The 19,212-nt window shown below is 41.3% G+C and overlaps 1 protein-coding gene across 1 annotated transcript in view; it reads right to left on the bottom strand.

Moving 5' to 3' along the window:
• CA8 (carbonic anhydrase 8) overlaps nucleotides 1–15,933 on the bottom strand; it is a 71,954-nt gene extending 56,021 nt beyond the window's left edge. The window contains exon 1 of the mRNA XM_009289359.1: nucleotides 15,816–15,933. Coding sequence (XP_009287634.1) covers nucleotides 15,816–15,933 — 118 coding nt within the window. The remainder of the gene's footprint in view (nucleotides 1–15,815) is intronic.
• Nucleotides 15,934–19,212: the final 3,279 nt, after the last annotated feature.

Below are 19,212 nucleotides of genomic sequence, written 5' to 3'. Positions count from 1 at the left end.
TGGCAGCCCAGGCTGGCGTCCCCCGTGGGCCGCCGCTCCCCTGTCCTCCCCGCGCCTTCCTCGCCTTCCCGTTGCCCTCGGTGTCCTCGCCTCCCCGTGCGGCTCCCCTCCCGTGGGTGCGTGTCCCCGCAGCTCCCGCAGCCCTGTGCGCGCCCGGGGACACCCAGGGAGAGCAACTTCAACAAGGGGAAGGGCAAAGCCCTGCCCCTGGGGAGGAACAGCCCAGGCACTGGTACAGGCTGGGGGACGACTGGCTGGAAAGCAGCTTGACAGAAAGGGACCTGTGGGTCCTGGTGGGACATGAGCCAGCAATGTGCCCTTGCCGCAAAGAAGGTGAATATTTTGGGCTGTATTAGTCGAAGTATTGCCAGCAGGTCAAGGGAGGTGATCCTGCCCCTCTACTTGGCACTGGTGGGGCCTCACCTGGAGTGCTGGGTCCAGTTCTGGCCTCCCTAATACAAGAGAGATGTAGAGCTACTGGAGAAAGTCCAGCATAGGGACATGAAGATGGTTAAGTGACTGAAGCATCTCTCACATGAGGAAAGGCTGAGAGAGCTGGGACTGTTCAGCTGGGAGAAGAGCAGGCTCAGGGGGACCTCATCAATGTGTACAAATACCTGAAGGGAAGGTGCAAAGAGGATATAGCCAGGCTCTTTTCAGTGGTGCCCAGTGACAGGACCAGAGGCAATGGGCACAAACTGAAACACAGGAGGTTCCCTCTGAATATCAGGAAATACTTTTTCACTATGAGGGTGACCAAGCACTGGCACAGGTTGCCCCGGGAGGTTGTGGAGACTCCATCCTTGGAGATACTCAAAAGCTGTCCGGACATGGTCCTGGGGAACCTAATCTGGGTGGCCCTGCTTGAGCAGGGGGTTTGGACAAGGTGATCTCCAGACGTCCCTTCCAATCTCAGCCATTCTGTGATTCTGTGGTTCCTCCTCACCCCACAGCACTGTGCCCCTCCTATGGAAGGATGGAGGCCCTCAGTGAGGATAAGGGAGCCACTGAAAAAGCAAGGGAGCACAGCTCTGTCCCTTCTGTTCTGAAGGACAGTTGAATCCTCCACACTCATCACAGTGACCCCTTCATGTAGGCCACATCCAGGAGTGTGGTTTCAACACCTCCTGCAGATTATACAGGATGTAAGGTTTGAGGAAAGTCTCTCCCCAACAAGAGGGTGCCCCAGTTCAAGGATATGAAAGGACTCTTCCTTCTCCTTTGCCAACAGCCATGTATGGACCTAGAGAACATTAATTCTGTCAAGGGAAAAAAGGACAGAAGGGACCTCTGTAATAGGGATCTCCCTAGGCAGTGACCCAAGCAGTTGCATCAGTGACAGCAAAGGGAATGGGAACCCAGAACTGACAGTCTGCAATCCCTGACAGCAACCAGAAAAGGCAGCAGAGGCAGTCAAATAGGGTTGCTACAATGGTAAGTGGAAGTGCCCTTTGCTTACCGTCCTTGGCCACTTAAAGACAGTGGCCAGACCTCCCTGCATTCTGGTATCCCAAGAAGATAACATCCTGATCCTGTGCTGTTGATCCACAAGCTTTGATCTACGTGTGGACCTCATTGTGCTTCAGTGTTCCCCAACTCAGCAGTAGTACTTGTGATTCCTGTGCAGGGCTGACATGGGAGCAAAAATTATCATCAGTGTGAAACTGAGATGGAAGGAGAAAAAGGACTGAGCTGGAACTTCATTAATGAAGCAAGAGAGCACTGGTTCATGAGCTGCGTGCAAGGTGAAAAGAAAATAGGACAAAAGAAGTAGAATGTACTGGGTTGGGGTTTTTTGAAAATCAGAACAGAAATACAAATTTCCTTCTGCAGGACCATTAGTTACAATCTTCACTATTGATAGCTGAAACGAATATATACTACCCAAGCAAACTACAACCATGGTGCAGCTTATTGAGGCAAAAAAGCAACTAGACCTTTTTCCTCATATAGTGAGTACCTGACATCAGTAAAAACAAAACACTCGGATTTTTTAATGTGAATTTTAGTCACATGAGATATCATGTTGTATATGCATACTTGTCTCCAATACCTAACTGGCTTTATTGGTTTTTAAGTTTTATCGTCTGATCAGTTCTTAAACACACGCTAGTTGTTTCTATTAATGTCAGTTCCTTTGAATCATTGCTCAGCCACATGGGGAAAAAACAAACATTCCCCTAAATCATCACTGAATCTGGTCCGTTTGACTGGAAATTCATTTTCCTCTTCAAGCAGAGTCTCACATTTTGAAAAAACCAGTCCTAGGAGGCTGGGTTCGTTCCCTTGCTCCTTGAGACACAGTACTTCATTCATGCCCTCTATTAAAACCTTTCCTGCAGTAGCTTTCCTGTGGGACGTCTGTCTAGAATTTCACACTTATGAGGGGCAAAATTATCAGACCTGCGAGTTCCTGCGAGTAATAAATACTTTTCATGGCTTCCCATAGTTTTCATGGCTTCCATTCATAAGTGAACTTAAGAACTAAGCCACTTACATTTGCTGCCCTTCCTTTTAACATTTCCATTCTTTCCATATCTCTTTGCAAAATTACGCATAGCAAGTAAAGCCTTACTGAATAGTTGGCACTTCTTTATTCCCATATGTCTGCTTAGTTGTTTTCTGTGCAAGTATCCTATTGCTTCGGTAGTTGTTGTCAGGCACAGCATGATCTAATCAGTAGTTTAGATTCTGCTGAAGATTCCTACAACTTATTTGATGGTAAAGTGTGTAAGTAACAAAGGAGTTCAAGGGTATGTCTCTACAATGAAATGGAGCGTGGGACAGAGCTCTCACATCTAACTACAACCACAAATGCGGATATTGACCTGACCAATCTCTGTACAGACCAACTCATTCATATATGGACCCAGCTTCAGGTAAAAGGATTGAGACAATCAGATGAAGGCAGTGGCATGATCTAAGCCTTGTTCAAGGTCAGTGGGATTTTGTCTCCTTTAATGATGTAGGCACTCTTGAAAGTGTTGCACTCTCTGTCACTCCATTTTTGTTCCTACGTATAGTATACTGATGATGTCCTATGCACTGCCCTTTGCCTCATATTGATGTACTGTGCAATCATCTAGAAACACTCACTGTTGTAGCGTTATGTTACCTGATATACTTGTCCCAAGGCATCCACTTCCACTTTACAGTTCTTTTCTCTTTAATTAAAGTGTGCTTTTTGCGGGGATCACATGGTTTATGCCAGCCATCTGTGTTCCATCTCTCTCTTAAACTGACCTTATATCGATCTTCAGAAAATTTATTATTCCTAGACATCTAAAGTTTAAGTTTGTGCAGAAGCTTCCAATAGTTGACTTTACTATAAAAAGTTGTTAAATATATAACTATAATACACATAAATACCCTCTTTATTCTGTAAAAATGTATTGCTTGTGGTGTTTGCTACATTGGCTCAGCATATTGAAAAATCTGTAGGGAGGCATAGTTATGTCCCTCGAGCTAGTATCAAATTGATGGGCGAAAAGTAGGAGAAGCCCAGCCAACATGATCTTTGTAAGTGACATGGCACCTTACCAGCAGGAACAGGAGCAGGGCACCTCTCTTCTAAATCCCGGTTCAGCCTTTGATTCTGTGGAACATGCTGACTTCTTGTTTAACTGGGATTAATGATCACACCCTTTGATGACACCAGGAAAAAAAACCTCAGGCACAGATCCAGGGCTTAACAGTTCCTCTTTGAACTCAGACGACAGTAGTTCAGAAGCAGCAGAGTCTCTGACGTTCCCTTTTGTCAAATGAGATATGGCATTTTGAAACACGTTTGGTATAATACTTAATCCTGGTGAGATTGCAAACAACTGTTCTTGTCCTTCCTAAATCTAGATATGGTTATTATTATTTGTTATAGAGGTACCGATTTTTTTCAAATACAGTATACCTTTTCTATACACCTTAAAATGTATATATTGGGAAAACCAAGCCTGAAACAAAATTCAGCATCCAAACACTGTGAAATTTGTATGCATAAATTGTCATTAATGACTAGCAACATTTTTTAAGAGGTTAAGTTTCAACAACTGTACTTACAGCTTTCAGCACTCCAAAGGGGAGAGTCCAATGAAGAGAACTGTACAGGTTACTAAGAAATCTGTAGGAAAAATAAAAGCAGAATTACATACAAGTTATTTTTAACTATACAGTCCTACCTGCAGGACTCTGTGCAGGCCACAGAGCTGATGGTTATTTCTCTGATTTGAGGGATGAGAAATTCAGACTGAGAGGATCATATTTCTTTTATTACTCACTTTTTTCTTTATTACCTTGCTGCCAGCAAAGAGCAGTTGAGGGCACGCAGGACTTAATATTATGATAAGGAAAGAAATGTTCTGTGGGATATTAAGAGTATTCCATTTGGGGCAATATAGAGTACATTTATGCTTCTCTAAGCCAGATCTCAGTTCTTGCCAAGGTGTCCTGAAAGAAAAGGCAATGTCCATATGGCACCGTAGGCAACTGAAGGGATCAGGAGCTTTTTCAGTGAATAGGGCTTCCTATTTTGCTTCCTGTGTTGGACTACGAAGTTGGCCAGCAATCATCTCTCATGTGGTCTTGTTTCTATCTTTATTTCTTGCCAGGTTACTCTCTCAAATAAGTTTGATTCTTTTCCAAACTTAGAAGTGTAAACAGAAAGTTTCTGCATTTGACCATTAAAGTACAAGTTTATATATAACAAAATTGAAAATCTCTCTGCGCATTTTAAAATGAGCTAGTTCATTACAAGGAATAATATTCCAGTATTCCTGGAATAATATTATTTGCCTATCATTTTTTTCTGCAACTGAAGTAATGTGGTACAAAAAGGAAAAGGATGGTTGGGTAGTATAAATAGCCCAAGATGAAAAGGTAAAGAGAGACCATTTTCAATAAAGGGACCATTTATAGCAAAGAGAAACCATTTACAGTGAATGACTCCGTATGTTTGCAAGTCAGTTTACATTGGCAAATGCCATCCTGCAAACATTGCAAAATACGTCAGCTGGATCCCGATTTCCCCTTATATCCACACCAAAGTGTGGTTTCAGTGGCCTTGTGTGTTTTATGGTCTGGAAGTGTAAATTTGTGCTTCTTGGCTTTACCAGCTAATAGGAAAGCAGGCTGGTCCTGCGCACAGTTCACACATCTGACTTTACATGTTTTGCGGGGGGGAATTAAAAGATCAACACATTGACCTGAAAGAGTGTACACAAGTTTTTCTACAGGACAGGTATAAAACTCTTACGTGCAAAATTGCATCTGTAAGAGTGCACAAGAGATGAAGGGAAAATGGGAACAGGCTAATATTTCTGAACCGATGGCCATAATTGGCATATATTCTCCCCGTGTTCAAATGTGTAAAGCGGGACTATTATGGCTGCCCATGAGAATTCACACATACATCTAGAGGACACTAAAACTACGACGAGATAGTTTCAAGTTCTTCAAAGAAAACCCAAGGAATAGGAAGCCATTTCTAAGGACTAAAAATACCACAGTCAAAAGGGAAGTAAAGAAATAATAAAAAATACAGTGTAATTAAGGGCACATTAAAAAAATGAGAGAATTATCTAGTGTAGTCTCCTGGAGCTTTTCTTTTTCCTAACAGGATCTAGCCCTGGAAAAAATCTGTAAAGAATTATAAAAAGTGGCGAAGACAACAGGAATTGCTGATGAAGTAAAATAAGTACAAAAGTAAAGTGAAGTCCTAGACAATAGATAAGAGTGCACAAGAGATGAAGGGAAAATGGGAACAGGCTAATATTTCTGAACCGATGGCCATAATTGGCATATATTCTCCCCGTGTTCAAATGTGTAAAGCGGGACTGTTATGGCTGCCCATGAGAATTCACACATACATCTAGAGGACACTAAAACTACGACGAGATAGTTTCAAGTTCTTCAAAGAAAACCCAAGGAATAGGAAGCCATTTCTAAGGACTAAAAATACCACAGTCAAAAGGGAAGTAAAGAAATAATAAAAAATACAGTGTAATTAAGGGCACATTAAAAAAATGAGAGAATTATCTAGTGTAGTCTCCTGGAGCTTTTCTTTTTCCTAACAGGATCTAGCCCTGGAAAAAATCTGTAAAGAATTATAAAAAGTGGCGAAGACAACAGGAATTGCTGATGAAGTAAAATAAGTACAAAAGTAAAGTGAAGTCCTGCAGACAATAGAAGAGTAGAAAGGAAGTGAGTTATTTTTTTTTTCCCCCTAGTAGGCTAAAAGGAAAAGACAGATAAAGGATGAAATAGGATCTCTCTGAAACACAGAATGCAAATGATAATCAAGGGCCCTGACATGGCAACTCCTATGTAAATAGTTCTTTATTTCTTTAGGAAGGAAGCAGAACTAAAGATACACCCAGACCCAAACTCAAGGAAGTGCTCAGAGGAAAAATCTGCAATAAGGAGATGATAAATATTTATTTACCTAACTGTAATAATTTCAGATCTTTAACATTTAATGAGATTCCTGAAGGATTATGAGTTTCATCTAATACCTTTTGAAATGAAGTGGCTTTTTGTCAGTGAAACTGATAGATGTTAAATCCACTACCTGCAAATTAAATGTTTAAAAAAGAAGCACTGAATCAGGGAAAGATGTAATGTAAGCTTCTACTGTTTAAAATAAAAGGAGAGAATTAGCTAAACAATGAGCCTGAGCAGTTTTTCACTAGAAGAGCACAAGCAGGTGTTGGCGTAAAGGTGTTGGCTTTTTATCTGGGAAGCTCGTGAGAAAGGGGAAGCACTGATCACGATCAAGTGGCAGGGGGATAACAACATATTTGATTCTGTAAAATGATGGCAAAAGAAGAGTCAGTTCTTCATTCATTCTACTAAGTTTTGCTTATCAATGTGTAAACATCCATAGATGACAAAGTGCTCACGTGCCCAGTTCCAGTAAAGCTATGAAATTATACATTCAGAGTGCGATCTGGCTTCCTATATCACAAGCTATTACATTTCACACAGTTACTCATGTATTAAGTTAATTATTTGGCTATCAATAAATAATAACTTGTGTTTTGCTACAGCATATTTTCCAGAAATGCATGACCTGAAGACATCAAGAAATGAAGAATTAATTAATTTGACAGTTTGTTCCAGTGGTTAATCCCCTTTAGTGTTAACTAATGGGTACCCAATTCTAATTTGAATTTATCTGGTTCTAACTTCCAGCCACTGGTTCACGTTATGCTCGTTTGCCTTGACTGAAGAGCTTTTATTGCTTTGCGTTTTCTCTCCAATGTGCTTACGCACTTTAGTCTGGTCACCTCTGTGTGGTCTAAAGAAGAGGAGCTCATTAACACTTACTAGAGCGTTAAGACCAGGATATCTTGTTTTTAGCTTTTTTCTGCACATTTTCCCATTTTCCACATTAAAAATACAGACACCAGAATTCTCCTGTGTAGCTCTTGTTTTCTCCTCTGTGTTCTCATTCATTTCTTTTTATGTGAAAAAATGGACCATTCACATTAGTCTTTTTTTTTTTGCTGTTGAATCAGACATTGGAGGTCTTGTTCTGCTGCTGTTTAGTATAAACATTAAATCCTCTTTCTGAGTCAGGGTATCCAGGAGCCAGTCTACAGAATGTGGACACAGCCTGCATTTTCATTTTACATTTAGTTGACCTAAAATGCCATTCATTTGAATGAGTCCTAGTGTTCATTTTTAATCAGAATCTTGTACACTAGTAAATCATATGCCTCATAAAAATGTGTAATCTCATTATATATGTTTGTTTGACAAGACATACTACTTTCTGTAAGACTACTGTCACTAGCATTAATTATATTCCTCTCCATCAAGCTTTTATGACTGTAATCCCATACCAATGTTTTTCGTATTTTTCCCGGAACTGTTGTCAAGCTAACCAGACAGTAATTACCTAGATTGTCTCATTTCTCTCTTTTTTCTTTAATATTTACATAATGTTAAAATTCTTCAAGTCTTGTAACATTTTCCTGGATTTGTTAAAAATTGACAGAAAAGACTGAAGATCTGTTCAGCCAATTCTTGTAGAACTCTAGGGTCTGAGTACATAGATTTAAATCAGATTTTAAAATTCTAAGTTTTATGATCTTGTATAATACCACTTAGCTATTAATAAACTGCAAAATTCTTTACCCACACATAATGTAAGCAGATCAGACTTCTTCTCTCTAGACATCAAACCCCCAAAATACTTATGAATATTTTATTTCTTTATCATCATTAACAAATGCATAGTCTCAGCCAATAATTGACTTCGGGTTTCTTTTCTTACTAATGTAGTTAGAATATGGTTACTTATTTGTGTGAACCCTAGCTATGGATTTTTCCCTGAAGTGTTCATCAATATTTTTATAGTCCACAATTTCTACTTCATATCAATATTTGTTTACTCCTTTTTCCACTTATTACAGTTTTTATTTCTAATTATGTTTTTTATTCACCACTGAATCAGCACCAGGTTCTAAGTACAGCTGCTCTTTTTTTTCAGTTGCAGAGTTGTGACAATATTTGTCACACTTTATAGCAATTAGAGAGCTCCCTATTTTCATTCAATTTTGTCTACGTTTTTCCTCTCAAGTCACGTCACTTGTTATCTTAGCGATAGAAAACAAACCGTATGATTTCAAAGTATATACAGCAGGCAGCAAAAGATATGGAAAGCAGTTTGCAGTTTCAAAGTCCAGTGGTCAACTGCAGACAATAATTATGAAGGCGCAAGTATTTAAAGGGAGACCAGGCAGCAAATGATAGAGGACAGTGTGAGATAACACTGCAGTGCTGCTAGAAAGACTCTTAGCTCACATCCTCAGTTTTGCAATTCAAAACGGTTCAACTGGAACCTAGGAACAGGAGATGTTTCCATTCAGATTTAGATTTTACCATTCATTAATCATGTTTCAATGTAGATAACAAGGAAGAAGCAACTGATTTTGTTCTAATTTAAAAGTTTGGGGTAGGAACACTGAACACTGATTTCTTGAATTAGTATTCTTCCAGGGTGATAATATAATCAAAAATAATGTAATAATACCTGCCTTAGATTAGATGTGTTATAAAAAGAATTAGTAAAGGGATTTATCTTTGTATCCCGACCCTCAAAAAACTGACATCTTACATGGACACAGAAATGTTCGTATTCAGAAGCGCAGAGGGACCACTAACTTTCCAAGCCACTGAACAACTTCAAACAGCTGCCTTTAAAAATAAAAATCCTTTCACACACTGAATATGAAATCGTTGCCCAAAACACCCCAGATTTCCATACAGTAAGTTATCCAGTGGCTCTAATATTTTATCAGTGATGTCCTGCAATACATCTGTATACAGCAGTTTTTTATAAAAAAGGGGGGAAAAAAGGCATCAGAGAAGACCTCTTCACTAAAAAGAAGAGTTTGATATAAGCTTTTTCTATTTTTTCCTATAAGATTTTGTATTTCACAGTCTCCACTCTCCTGTTTAAGAATCTGAAAATAGGCATTTTCTGGTTTACACTGAAACATGGGAGTCTTAAATATCTCTTCAGCTGCTTCCTAATGTTTGTTCCACAGGAAGGGAGTTAGTTCGTAGCATAGTGTGCTTTGTTGTATCTGCATCAGCAAAGCAGATAAGCTCAGCCTCTCTTCATCTGGAAAAGAGGCAGAGGAAGAGCAGCAGGAGACAGTGCGGTACTTAAGGATTATTGTGAAGGTTTCAGGGAACAAGGCAACTGTCAGGTAAGCAGAAAAGGTCCTCTGCTCTTTATGTTCCCGTGCTGCTTCCCAAACTCCTCAACTGTGTGTAAGCACTTTCTCTGAAATAGCTTATTTTTGGTTCCCAGCTGTGGTAAGTATTTCTCATAGCGAACTGAAATTTTCCTAAATTCTATTATTATTATTCCTGCTTAGCACTTAAATTCTTATCCTGGCACTGAAATGCTCTGTCTTGGGTATGTTAACATACATTCGAGCGCCGGGTATTCCCTTCACGCAGAAGATGGCCCATCTCCAGCAGCTCTACTTGACACGCTTGGGCTGGCATCATATTGAAGGAGCCAGCAGGGCTTTTTGCTGCAAATCTGATGCTCCATGAGATTTGGCTACCTATATACTTTGATTAAACAACAGTTCGTTCCAGAGAGACTTTATCATATGAAAGGGCAGGCTCCTTGTGGGTCCCCGCGTGTTTTTGGCTTTGGCAGATCCCTCCTTGGAATTCAGAGAGGTGGAAGATACTTTTCAGGTTGAAAGGCATCATTTATAGTTTCTTGGGACTTTTCCTGGACTGTCTACATTAGCAATAAGTAGAAGGCCTGCAGCAATAAGACGGATGGCACTAAATCAAAGCGTCTACAAAGCTTCTAAAAGTACGATTCTTCTGTGAGCTTCCCGTGAGCACTTTCTCCCCTACCCTCACACTTCTTTTAGCATCTCTGTTCGGGGCTGAGCTTTTGGCACAGTCATTGACACACAGCTTTGTCGAGTTGCAAATTACAAACTACAAGTGTGGAAATACAAAATTAAAAGTTTGTTTATCACAGAGCTTCTTTGCTAGCATAGGGCACTGAAGCAAGTTGTTCTGTGACAGGAGGGCTAGTGTTTTTCCAGTGTCACAGGGAAAGTGAAATCCATGCCAGGCAATGCAGTGCATCAGCCCAGGAAGCTGCAGGAGTTTACAAGAAAAACTTCTCTTTTCATAGTTAAAATCCCAGAGACTATACAAAATCCTTGTGGCGTGGTGTTTAAAATGAGGTACTGCAAGAGTGGCAAATAAAAGTGGGCATGCCCTGCTAATGAGGGCAAATTGTGCCAGCTCTTTACAAAGAATAGCATGTTTCTACCCACATCAAACCAGCTCTGCTTGATAGATGTGGAAAGAGAGGGAAGAGAGGCTATGGCACTGTTTATTCCTTTCTACTCACCTCGGTCTGGCATCTTGTAGAGGCTATGGATCATATTGGGTCTGATCTTGTCCTCATTGAAAAATGACAATGATATTTTGTGTGAGAGTTGGATTGCCTAGGGGGAAAATGTCAGTATTCAGATTCTCACCACACACCCAAACATAACATGCTCTCAGATTACATTGCTGTTCACTTTAACAGCTATGATATGAGTGGCAACAATAAGATTGTAGCCTTCATTAGGTTCAGGAGTTAAGAAACTGTCCTGAATGATAACATTTTACAACTACTACTTCAGGGTATTTATACGCAGATTCAGACAGTGCTGCAATGTATGGAAAGTACCTGTTTAGGGGTTTCCAGCTTATAAGAAATTTTGTGGCTGTAATAGCATTCAATTAAAGCCGACATTTTTTTCTAGTATTAGGCCTTTTTTCATACGTACTTTCTCTGGTAATTTAATAAAACGTTCCTTACATCCTCGTGTTTAAATTATATTCCCATACAATCTGCATCCATCAGAGTTGATTAGAGTGCAACAGTGCATGCTGTAACTTCCAAAGAGCTGGCGTCTCACACCCTCATTAGCAGAAGTGTATCTAGAAGTTATAAGTGCCTTTCTAAAGATACGTACAACACATCTCCCTGAGACTTATTCACTTCCTGCTTTTCTCCAAAAGCAGCTGAAAGAGGCACTCTGCACCTGCTTTCTCCTTGTGCTGACATCTGTTTCTAAATGAGAAAGGAGGCAATGAATGTTAAGCTGAAGGGACTTATTTTATTTATGGTTGCAAAGATTCTTGGCTTGAAAAATCAGTTCAATTCCAGTGCCTTTCACCTTCCATGCTAAGCAGGGAGACAAAGAGAGCATTCATAGACACAACGCATGAGACACGGGGCAGTCTAATGGCATTAGAACAGTTCAGCGAAGCATTAATGAATTTACAGTGATGACAGCACAACAGTGCTAGGATCTAATCTGCTCTGTGGTAAGTGATTTTCATAAGTAACCTCAAACACAAATAACCAGTCACAACTCTAACTAAAATCTTTTGTTTTCTGACAAAACATAATCAACTATTTATCTTTTGAAACCAGTAGCCATTCCCTTGCTTGCTGTGTCGTTGGTGTTCCTCCAAACCATGTCATATCTCAGACTGTTCTCACCAAGCTCAGATGAGACTTCAGCTATTCCGAGCTTCTGATATTTCAAATACATTTTTGCCAATAATCTATCTCCTGTGCTTCATGCCGCTAGCCTCAGCAGCTGCTTGGAACTGAGATCCAGAAAAAAGCCTTGCACAGAAAAATAGGTGGTATGATCTTGTCCATAATGCCATACCTTTAATCCAACTTTATATTCACATCCTTTTCTTCACTATCATACCTCCTTGCTGTCACCTATCTGTGCCTACTCATGTATTTGGGTGAGGTGGACATATAAGGCGTTAAATCAGATATCGGCAAGGTTCTTGAGATGAGGAAAGATGTGAGTGCTGGCTGTTTACACAAGACCTTATCCTGCCTCACTGACATCAAAAAGATTATTGCCATTGACTTAAATGAGCATGGTGACGGAGTCAGCAACCTCTGCTAGACTGCCTGTTTCCAGAATCCTAGAGAGGAAGGTGTTGGGCTTGAGGAGATAAATATGTGTGGGAGGTTCTCTTCACGTTCTGCCAAGAATGGTGGTCACACATTAGTATCCACAAATTTATTCACAGGATTAGTAATTTCATTGTAGGCATTCCCTCGTAAGGAGAATTGAGTTCTGTACTTGAAGAGAAGCAAAGTAAAAGTACTTCCAGTATTTCTTAAATGTCTGTGTTCTTAAATATATCCCATGACATTTCTCTGAAGAAATAGGTGTTCTTCCAAATGCTATAAAGATACATATTCTAAATCACATTCTCCCTTCCCAGGAAAATGTGAAATGAAACTATACTGGAAACAGGCAAGGAGAACAAAGAGGAGGAAAAGTGACCATCGCTGTAAGTTTTTGGGGATCTGCCAAATCTCACTGAAGATGGATTTCGGTCACTTAGATGAAGGCAGGCTGGAGTGGGGAAAGGTGACAGTAAGAAGTGGAGATACACTGCAGTCTGTGGTGTTCCTACAGCATGGGTAAATACAATGAAGCTTGCCTTACTTTAGTTTACTCCAGCACTAATACCAGTGAAACCAAGCAGTGTTTGGTGCATACCAGTGCACCAAGGGGTGCAGTGCAGACCAGCTAATTGCATAAATACCCAAAGGCCTGGGAAGACTGGTATAGCACAGCAAAAGACTTTGTGATCAGTACCCAAGTCAGCAAGTCCAAAGGTAACTTTCATAGCAGCTAGTTTATTAGTACACCAGTAAGAACTCTAACTGTGCTCCAGATGCACTGTAGCAGTTTTCTTACTCAAAGAAAATGTGGCTCTAAGGACATTGTCATGAGAGAGGAACCACAGAAGCAAGGCAGAACAGAAGTGCGTCCACAGAGTTTTATTTACTCCCCAGACTGCTTGTCAATTGATTTCAGTGGGACTTCTCATGTCAGCAGGGATTGCTGGGAGAGGAAGACAAATCTGTCCTTCTTCTATCAGAAATGCTTTGAGAATCAGATTTACAAAAAAAGATTATATAGGATTGATTGCCTTCATTATCCTCATTTTAGTAATATTATTAGCTATAAATCACAGGACAGTTTCATATGGAATTACATTCTTATTAATATCACAACATCCTCATCCCCCCACCAGTTATCATGTTCATTCATCATAAGCTGGAAATCCCAATAAAATTATCTAACTGGAGACTAATAGCATGGCTGAATATTTCCCGCTTCCATATGTTCTGTTAGCTTCTTTTTATCTTTCTTTGTTTTTTAATTTTTTTGTTGTCAAATTGTATTGCAGAGCACAGAATGCTTTTCTGGTCCTTACCATGTCTCATACATTAAAAATGCATTAGAGAAGATATCAACTACCTTGATTTGCTTTAAAATGTTGTCTTTCCCTCATAGCCACTGAAAATAAGACTCATGAATGCATTAATCCTAAACAGAGTAAGTGGTGATTCCTCATTTATTAAAAATGCAGGCCCAAACTTACTATTAAAAGGATGATGTAAAAAAAAAAGTATAGTTTTCTCCATCTGCTTGCTGTTCAAAATAATTCATTGATGATAATAATCATAACAATAATAGGAAGCTGAAGAAAAAATAAAATTACCTTGTCTAATTCAAACCTGGGAAGAAAATTAGTTTTCCTGAACAACCAAAAACTGCTTTCAGAAGCGGTTTTATCTCTGTGGAATTGGTGCAAAAGTCATGCTGTTACATATTCCTTCTGTTCAGTACCTAAAAGGCTGGGGGAGATATTTTTTCACACATATTCCCAGCCCTGCTCTATTCCCTTTGTGCTTTGTGGGATCAGCACAAAAGGTCTAGAAAATAGGCTGGAAAAATCAGCTGCGGGTTCTCCTTGAGAGAAAGGCTCCCCAGCTGCCGCAGTGCCAGCACAGCCAGCTGTCCCCCACCAGCAGCTCGCTCCTCCTCTCCAGCACACTGGACAGACCAAGGTCATGATGCTCGCTGTGCTCCTTACCTGGGGGTGGGACAGCCCAGCCCCTAAGGACTGCAGCTGATGAGGAGCAGCAAAGTATCAACCATCTTCCCCAGAATCAGGTGCCAAATGATCCCTGCTGTCTCTCTGTTTGGATGTCAGGATCCTGTGTGCAGCTACACCCCACAGGTTTTTACGGGAATTCTTTCTAATAGAACTTATTAACAGGAGCAAAGCATGATTGTATCCATGCCTGTAACATGGGGCTTCCTACAGAGAAGGAAGCTTTTAATTATATAATTCTTTAAATTATATAAGCAATGATTTCACAGAATGGCTGAGGTTGGAAAGCACCTCTAGAGATCATCTAGTCCAAACGCCCTGCTCAAAGCAAGGTCTTTAGCTGACCTTGCTCAAGATTGCTCAAGGCCATGTCCCGTTGGGTTTTGAGTATCTCCAAGCATGGAGACTCCACCACCTCTCTGGGCAACACGTGCCAGTGTTTAACCACCTCCAGAGTAAAAAAGGCTTTTTATTAATGTTTAAGTGGAATTTCCTGTATTTCAATTGCCCTATTGCCTCTTGTCCTGTCACAGGGCACCACTGAAAAGAGCCTGGTTCCATCCTCTCTACTCTCCTCTATCTGGTATTTATTCACATTGATGAGATCCTCCTGAGCCTTCTCTTCTGGCTGAACAGTCCCAGCTCTCAGCCTTTCCTCATAGGAGGGATGCTCTAGTCTCTTAATCATCTTCATGTCCCTATGCTGAACTCTCTCCAGTATGTCTATGTCTCTCTTGTACTGGGGAGCCCAGAACTGGACAAAGCACTCCAGGTGTGGCCTCACTAGTGCTGAGTAGAGGAACAGGATCATCTCCCTCAACCTGCTGGCAACACTCCTCCTAATGCAGTCCAGGAGGCTGTTGGCCTTCTTCATTGCATGGGTGCATTTCTGGCTCATTTTCAACTTGGTGTCCACCAGGACCCTCAGGTCCTTTTTGTTAAAGATGCTCTCCAGCTGGTTGACCCCACCACTTGGTATCTGGGGTTGTTCCTCTCCAGGGGCAGGACTTGGCATTTCCCTTTGTTGAACTTCCTGAGGTTCCTGTCAGCCCATTTCTCCAGCCTGTCAAGGTCCCTCTGGATGGCAGCACAAACATCTGGTGAAGCAGCCACTCCTCCCAGTTTTGTATCATCTGCAAACCTACTAAGGGTGCACTCCGTCCCACCGTCTAGGTAACTTAAGAAGATGTTAAACAGTGTTGGTCCCAGTATCCACCCCCAGTGTACAACTCTGGTGATTCGCCTCCACATTGACTTTGTGTGGCTGATCACAATCCTTTCAGCCCAGCAGTTCAGCCAATTTTCAGTCCAGCTCGCTGTCCTCTTACCTAGTCTGTACTTCGTCAGTTTGCCGGTGAAGACGTTATGGCAGACAGTGTCAAAAACCTTGTTTAACTCAAGATAAACAGCATCCACTGCTCTCCCCTCATGCGCCAGACTAGTCATTTTGTCGTAGAAGGCTACCAGGTTGGTCAAGAATGATTTCCCCTTCCTAGACCCATGCTGACTACTCCTAGTCACCTCTTGTACTTCATGTGTTTACAAATGGCATCCAGGATTATTTGCTCCATCTCCTCCCCAAGGACTGAGGTAAGACTGACTGGCCTGTAGTCCCTTCTTGAAGAAAGGAAGACTTTCTTCCAGTCCTTAGGAAACTTCCCTGATTGCCATGACCTTTCAAAGATTATCGAGAGTGGCCTTGCAGTGACATCGGCCAGCTCCCTCAGCACTTGTAGTTGCATCCCATCAGGTCCCATGGACTTGTGTGTGTCCAAGTTGTTTAAGTGTTCCCTAACCTGATCCTCCTCCAACAATGGTAATTCTTCCTTGTTCCAGATGTTCCTGTGGGTCTCAGGGGCCTGGGATTCCTGAAGTTCAGTCTTACCAGTAAAGACCAATAAGAAAAGGGCATTGAGTACATTGGCCTTTTCTGTGTCCTCTGTCACCAGGTCCCCTGACTCATTCAGCAGTGGGCACACATTTTCCCTAGTCTCCCTTTTGCTGCCGATGTACCCATAGAAACCTCTTTTGTTGCCCTTCACATCACTCACCAGATTCAACTCCAGGCAGGCTTTAATTTTCCTAATTGGATCCCTGCATCCTTGGGCAGTGTCTCTATATTTCTCCTATATCACCTAACCCTACTTCCACCTCTTGAATGTTTCTTTTTCTATCTTTGAGTTTTGTCAAGAGCTTCTTGTTCATCCATGCAGGCCTCCTGCCACCTTTGCTTGACTTCTGGCATGTGGGGATGGACCACTCTTGAGTGTGGAGGAGGTGATCCTTGAAAATCAGCCAGCTCTCCTGGTCTCTTCCTCTCTTCTTCAAGATGGTGTCACATGGGATTCTTCCAAGCAGGTCCCTGAACAGGCCAATGTTTGCTTTCCTGATATCCAGGGTTATTAACCTGCTCTTTGCCTTCTCTCAGGATCCTGAGCTCCACCATCCCATGGTCAAGGTGGCCAGGGTTGCCCCTGATCTTCACATTTCCAACCAGTTCTTTGTTTGTAAAAATCAGGTCCTGCAGAGCGTCTCCCCTCTTCATCTCCTCAACCACCTGTGTCAGGAAATTGTCATCAGTGCACTCCAGAAAACTCCTGGATTGCTTTTGCCCTGCTGTGTTGCCCCTCCAAAAGATATCAGGGTTATTAAAGGCTCGTGTGAGGACGTGGGCCAGTGAACATGAAATTTCTTCCAGTTGTCTGAAGGAGGCCTGATCTGCTTATTCTACCTGATCAGGCAGTCTGTAGCAGACACCCACACCAATGTCAGTCACGCTGGTCTGCCGGCCAGCCTAGACCCATAAGCTCTCAGCTGGCTCATGGCAGAGCTCCATGCATCCCCGCTTCTCTCTCAAATACAGGGCAACTGTCCCTCCTCACCATCCCATCCCGTCCTTCCCAAAGAGACTGTATCCAGCCATTGCAGCACTCCAGTTGTGTGGGTGGGATTTGTCTATTAATCAGAGATTTCTAAAAATGTAGGCTCCATCTACTGAAGAATTGAAAGATGAGTGTTTTCCTTTTTTAATTTCTTTTCTAAACAATTGGCAACAAACAGAAAGTCCATTACTCAGTACCATTGCGAAGTACATGTGTTATGGTCAAATACGTCCTATGCTGCTGTTAGTTTTGTGACAAAGAAATGTTTCTATCAAATGGTTCTTATCAACAAAATTAAATAGAAATGATAAATGGCTTGCTAATATTTTTCTGTGAGCCAGTTTTTAAATGGGTCACTTTGTTCTTCTCTTTACTAGCAACCTAAAATAGAAGTTATTATATCAACAGTGGTTTGCACATAATAGAATGTTATCTGAAATTGAGTTTGGTAATGTTTTTCCTTGAAAATTAAGGCTATAGTAGTATAGTTATTGAAAATTATCATAGTTCACTTTTTATTTTTCTATTTAAAAGCAATATTCTTGAAAGTAAAAATTGCAGTTGGAGTTCTGACTAGAGAAAATGATCTCTTGGTACAGGCAATAAGGAAAATGAATGTTCATGTTGAAAGCATTGTATTATTGAGGCTTTTTTTCCCTTCATGGGCCAAATTTTCTGCCAGAATATTTGATGCATTTCCACAGACTTCAGTGGGACTGCACCAATTTATGTTAAAGAGAATACAGGACTTTTTTGTTAAAATTGAACTAAGTTATAAAAATAAGATAGAATTTAAGTAAAGCATTGACAGCATTTTCTTTCACAAATCTTGGTTTTGAGAAGCTATTTACAAAAATCAGACTGTGGTCCATTTCTCCCTGGAGTATCTTGCAGATGTGCAGCTGCAGCTCTTCAACACCAAGGAAAATATGAGCTACCCACGAACACCAGCAAAAAGCCAGGCACATGCAGCCCACCCAAGGCACGCAGGGCCATCCAAGAGTCGCCAGCACCTCCAAGGGAGGGGTTTTTTACACGCGCTGTGAAACACTCTGGGAAAATGGGAATTCAGATGTGCGCGGGGTGCAAGTTGCTCGGCCCAGCTCAGATTTGTGCATTACTGCAGTGCTGGTGAGGATTGTGTTCAGGCAATGCCACATGCGGCTGTAGAGAATTCCTTCTCAGAGAACAGATTTCCCCACTATCATGTAAGCAGCTTCTGCTCCCACTCAGCTCTCAGTTCAGGATTAAAGGGCATCTCAGGGCTCCACTTCAGTGGCTTAAGTTAAAGTAGGGCTAGAATGGTCAAAATCATTTGCAACCCTTAAAAACATAATAAGGGAAAATAAAGAGGTCTTTCCACCACCTGCTGAGGAGAAGGGAAGCGCAGGAGAGAACAGACTCGAGTAGAAGGTCCTGACTACACCAGGCACCGTGCGTTAGACACTGGGGATTTCTTCAGAGAGGTGAACTTCACTTGCACTGAGATCAGTGAAAACCTGCGCATTCAATCTGTTTCTCATAAAAAAAACCCCTCTTGAGTCTCTCCAGTGTGCAAGTCAGAACTGTCTGAAAGTCACAGGGAAATGAAGGGCTGAAAGGCTAAGAATTTCATGCTTCTTTTTCTTTTTATATACTCTTTATCCCCGCAGATCCTATGGGAAGCATAGGACTACAGCACAGGGACAGCCAGAAAGATTCAGGGCTGTTAAATTAGTAGCTTGTTTAAATCCCAAGGTAAACTAGTTGTGCTAAATTAATCTATGAACCCTCACGTTAGATCTAGAGCCTCTGAGCAGTACAGATATTTTGAGATGATCTAATTGTGGCTGGAGAGAAGGGA

The sequence above is a fragment of the Aptenodytes forsteri genome, unplaced genomic scaffold (assembly GCF_000699145.1).
Source record: "Aptenodytes forsteri isolate BGI_AS27 unplaced genomic scaffold, ASM69914v1 Scaffold139, whole genome shotgun sequence".
Lineage (NCBI taxonomy): Eukaryota > Metazoa > Chordata > Aves > Sphenisciformes > Spheniscidae > Aptenodytes > Aptenodytes forsteri.
This window is presented reverse-complemented; position numbering and strand designations above follow the sequence as displayed.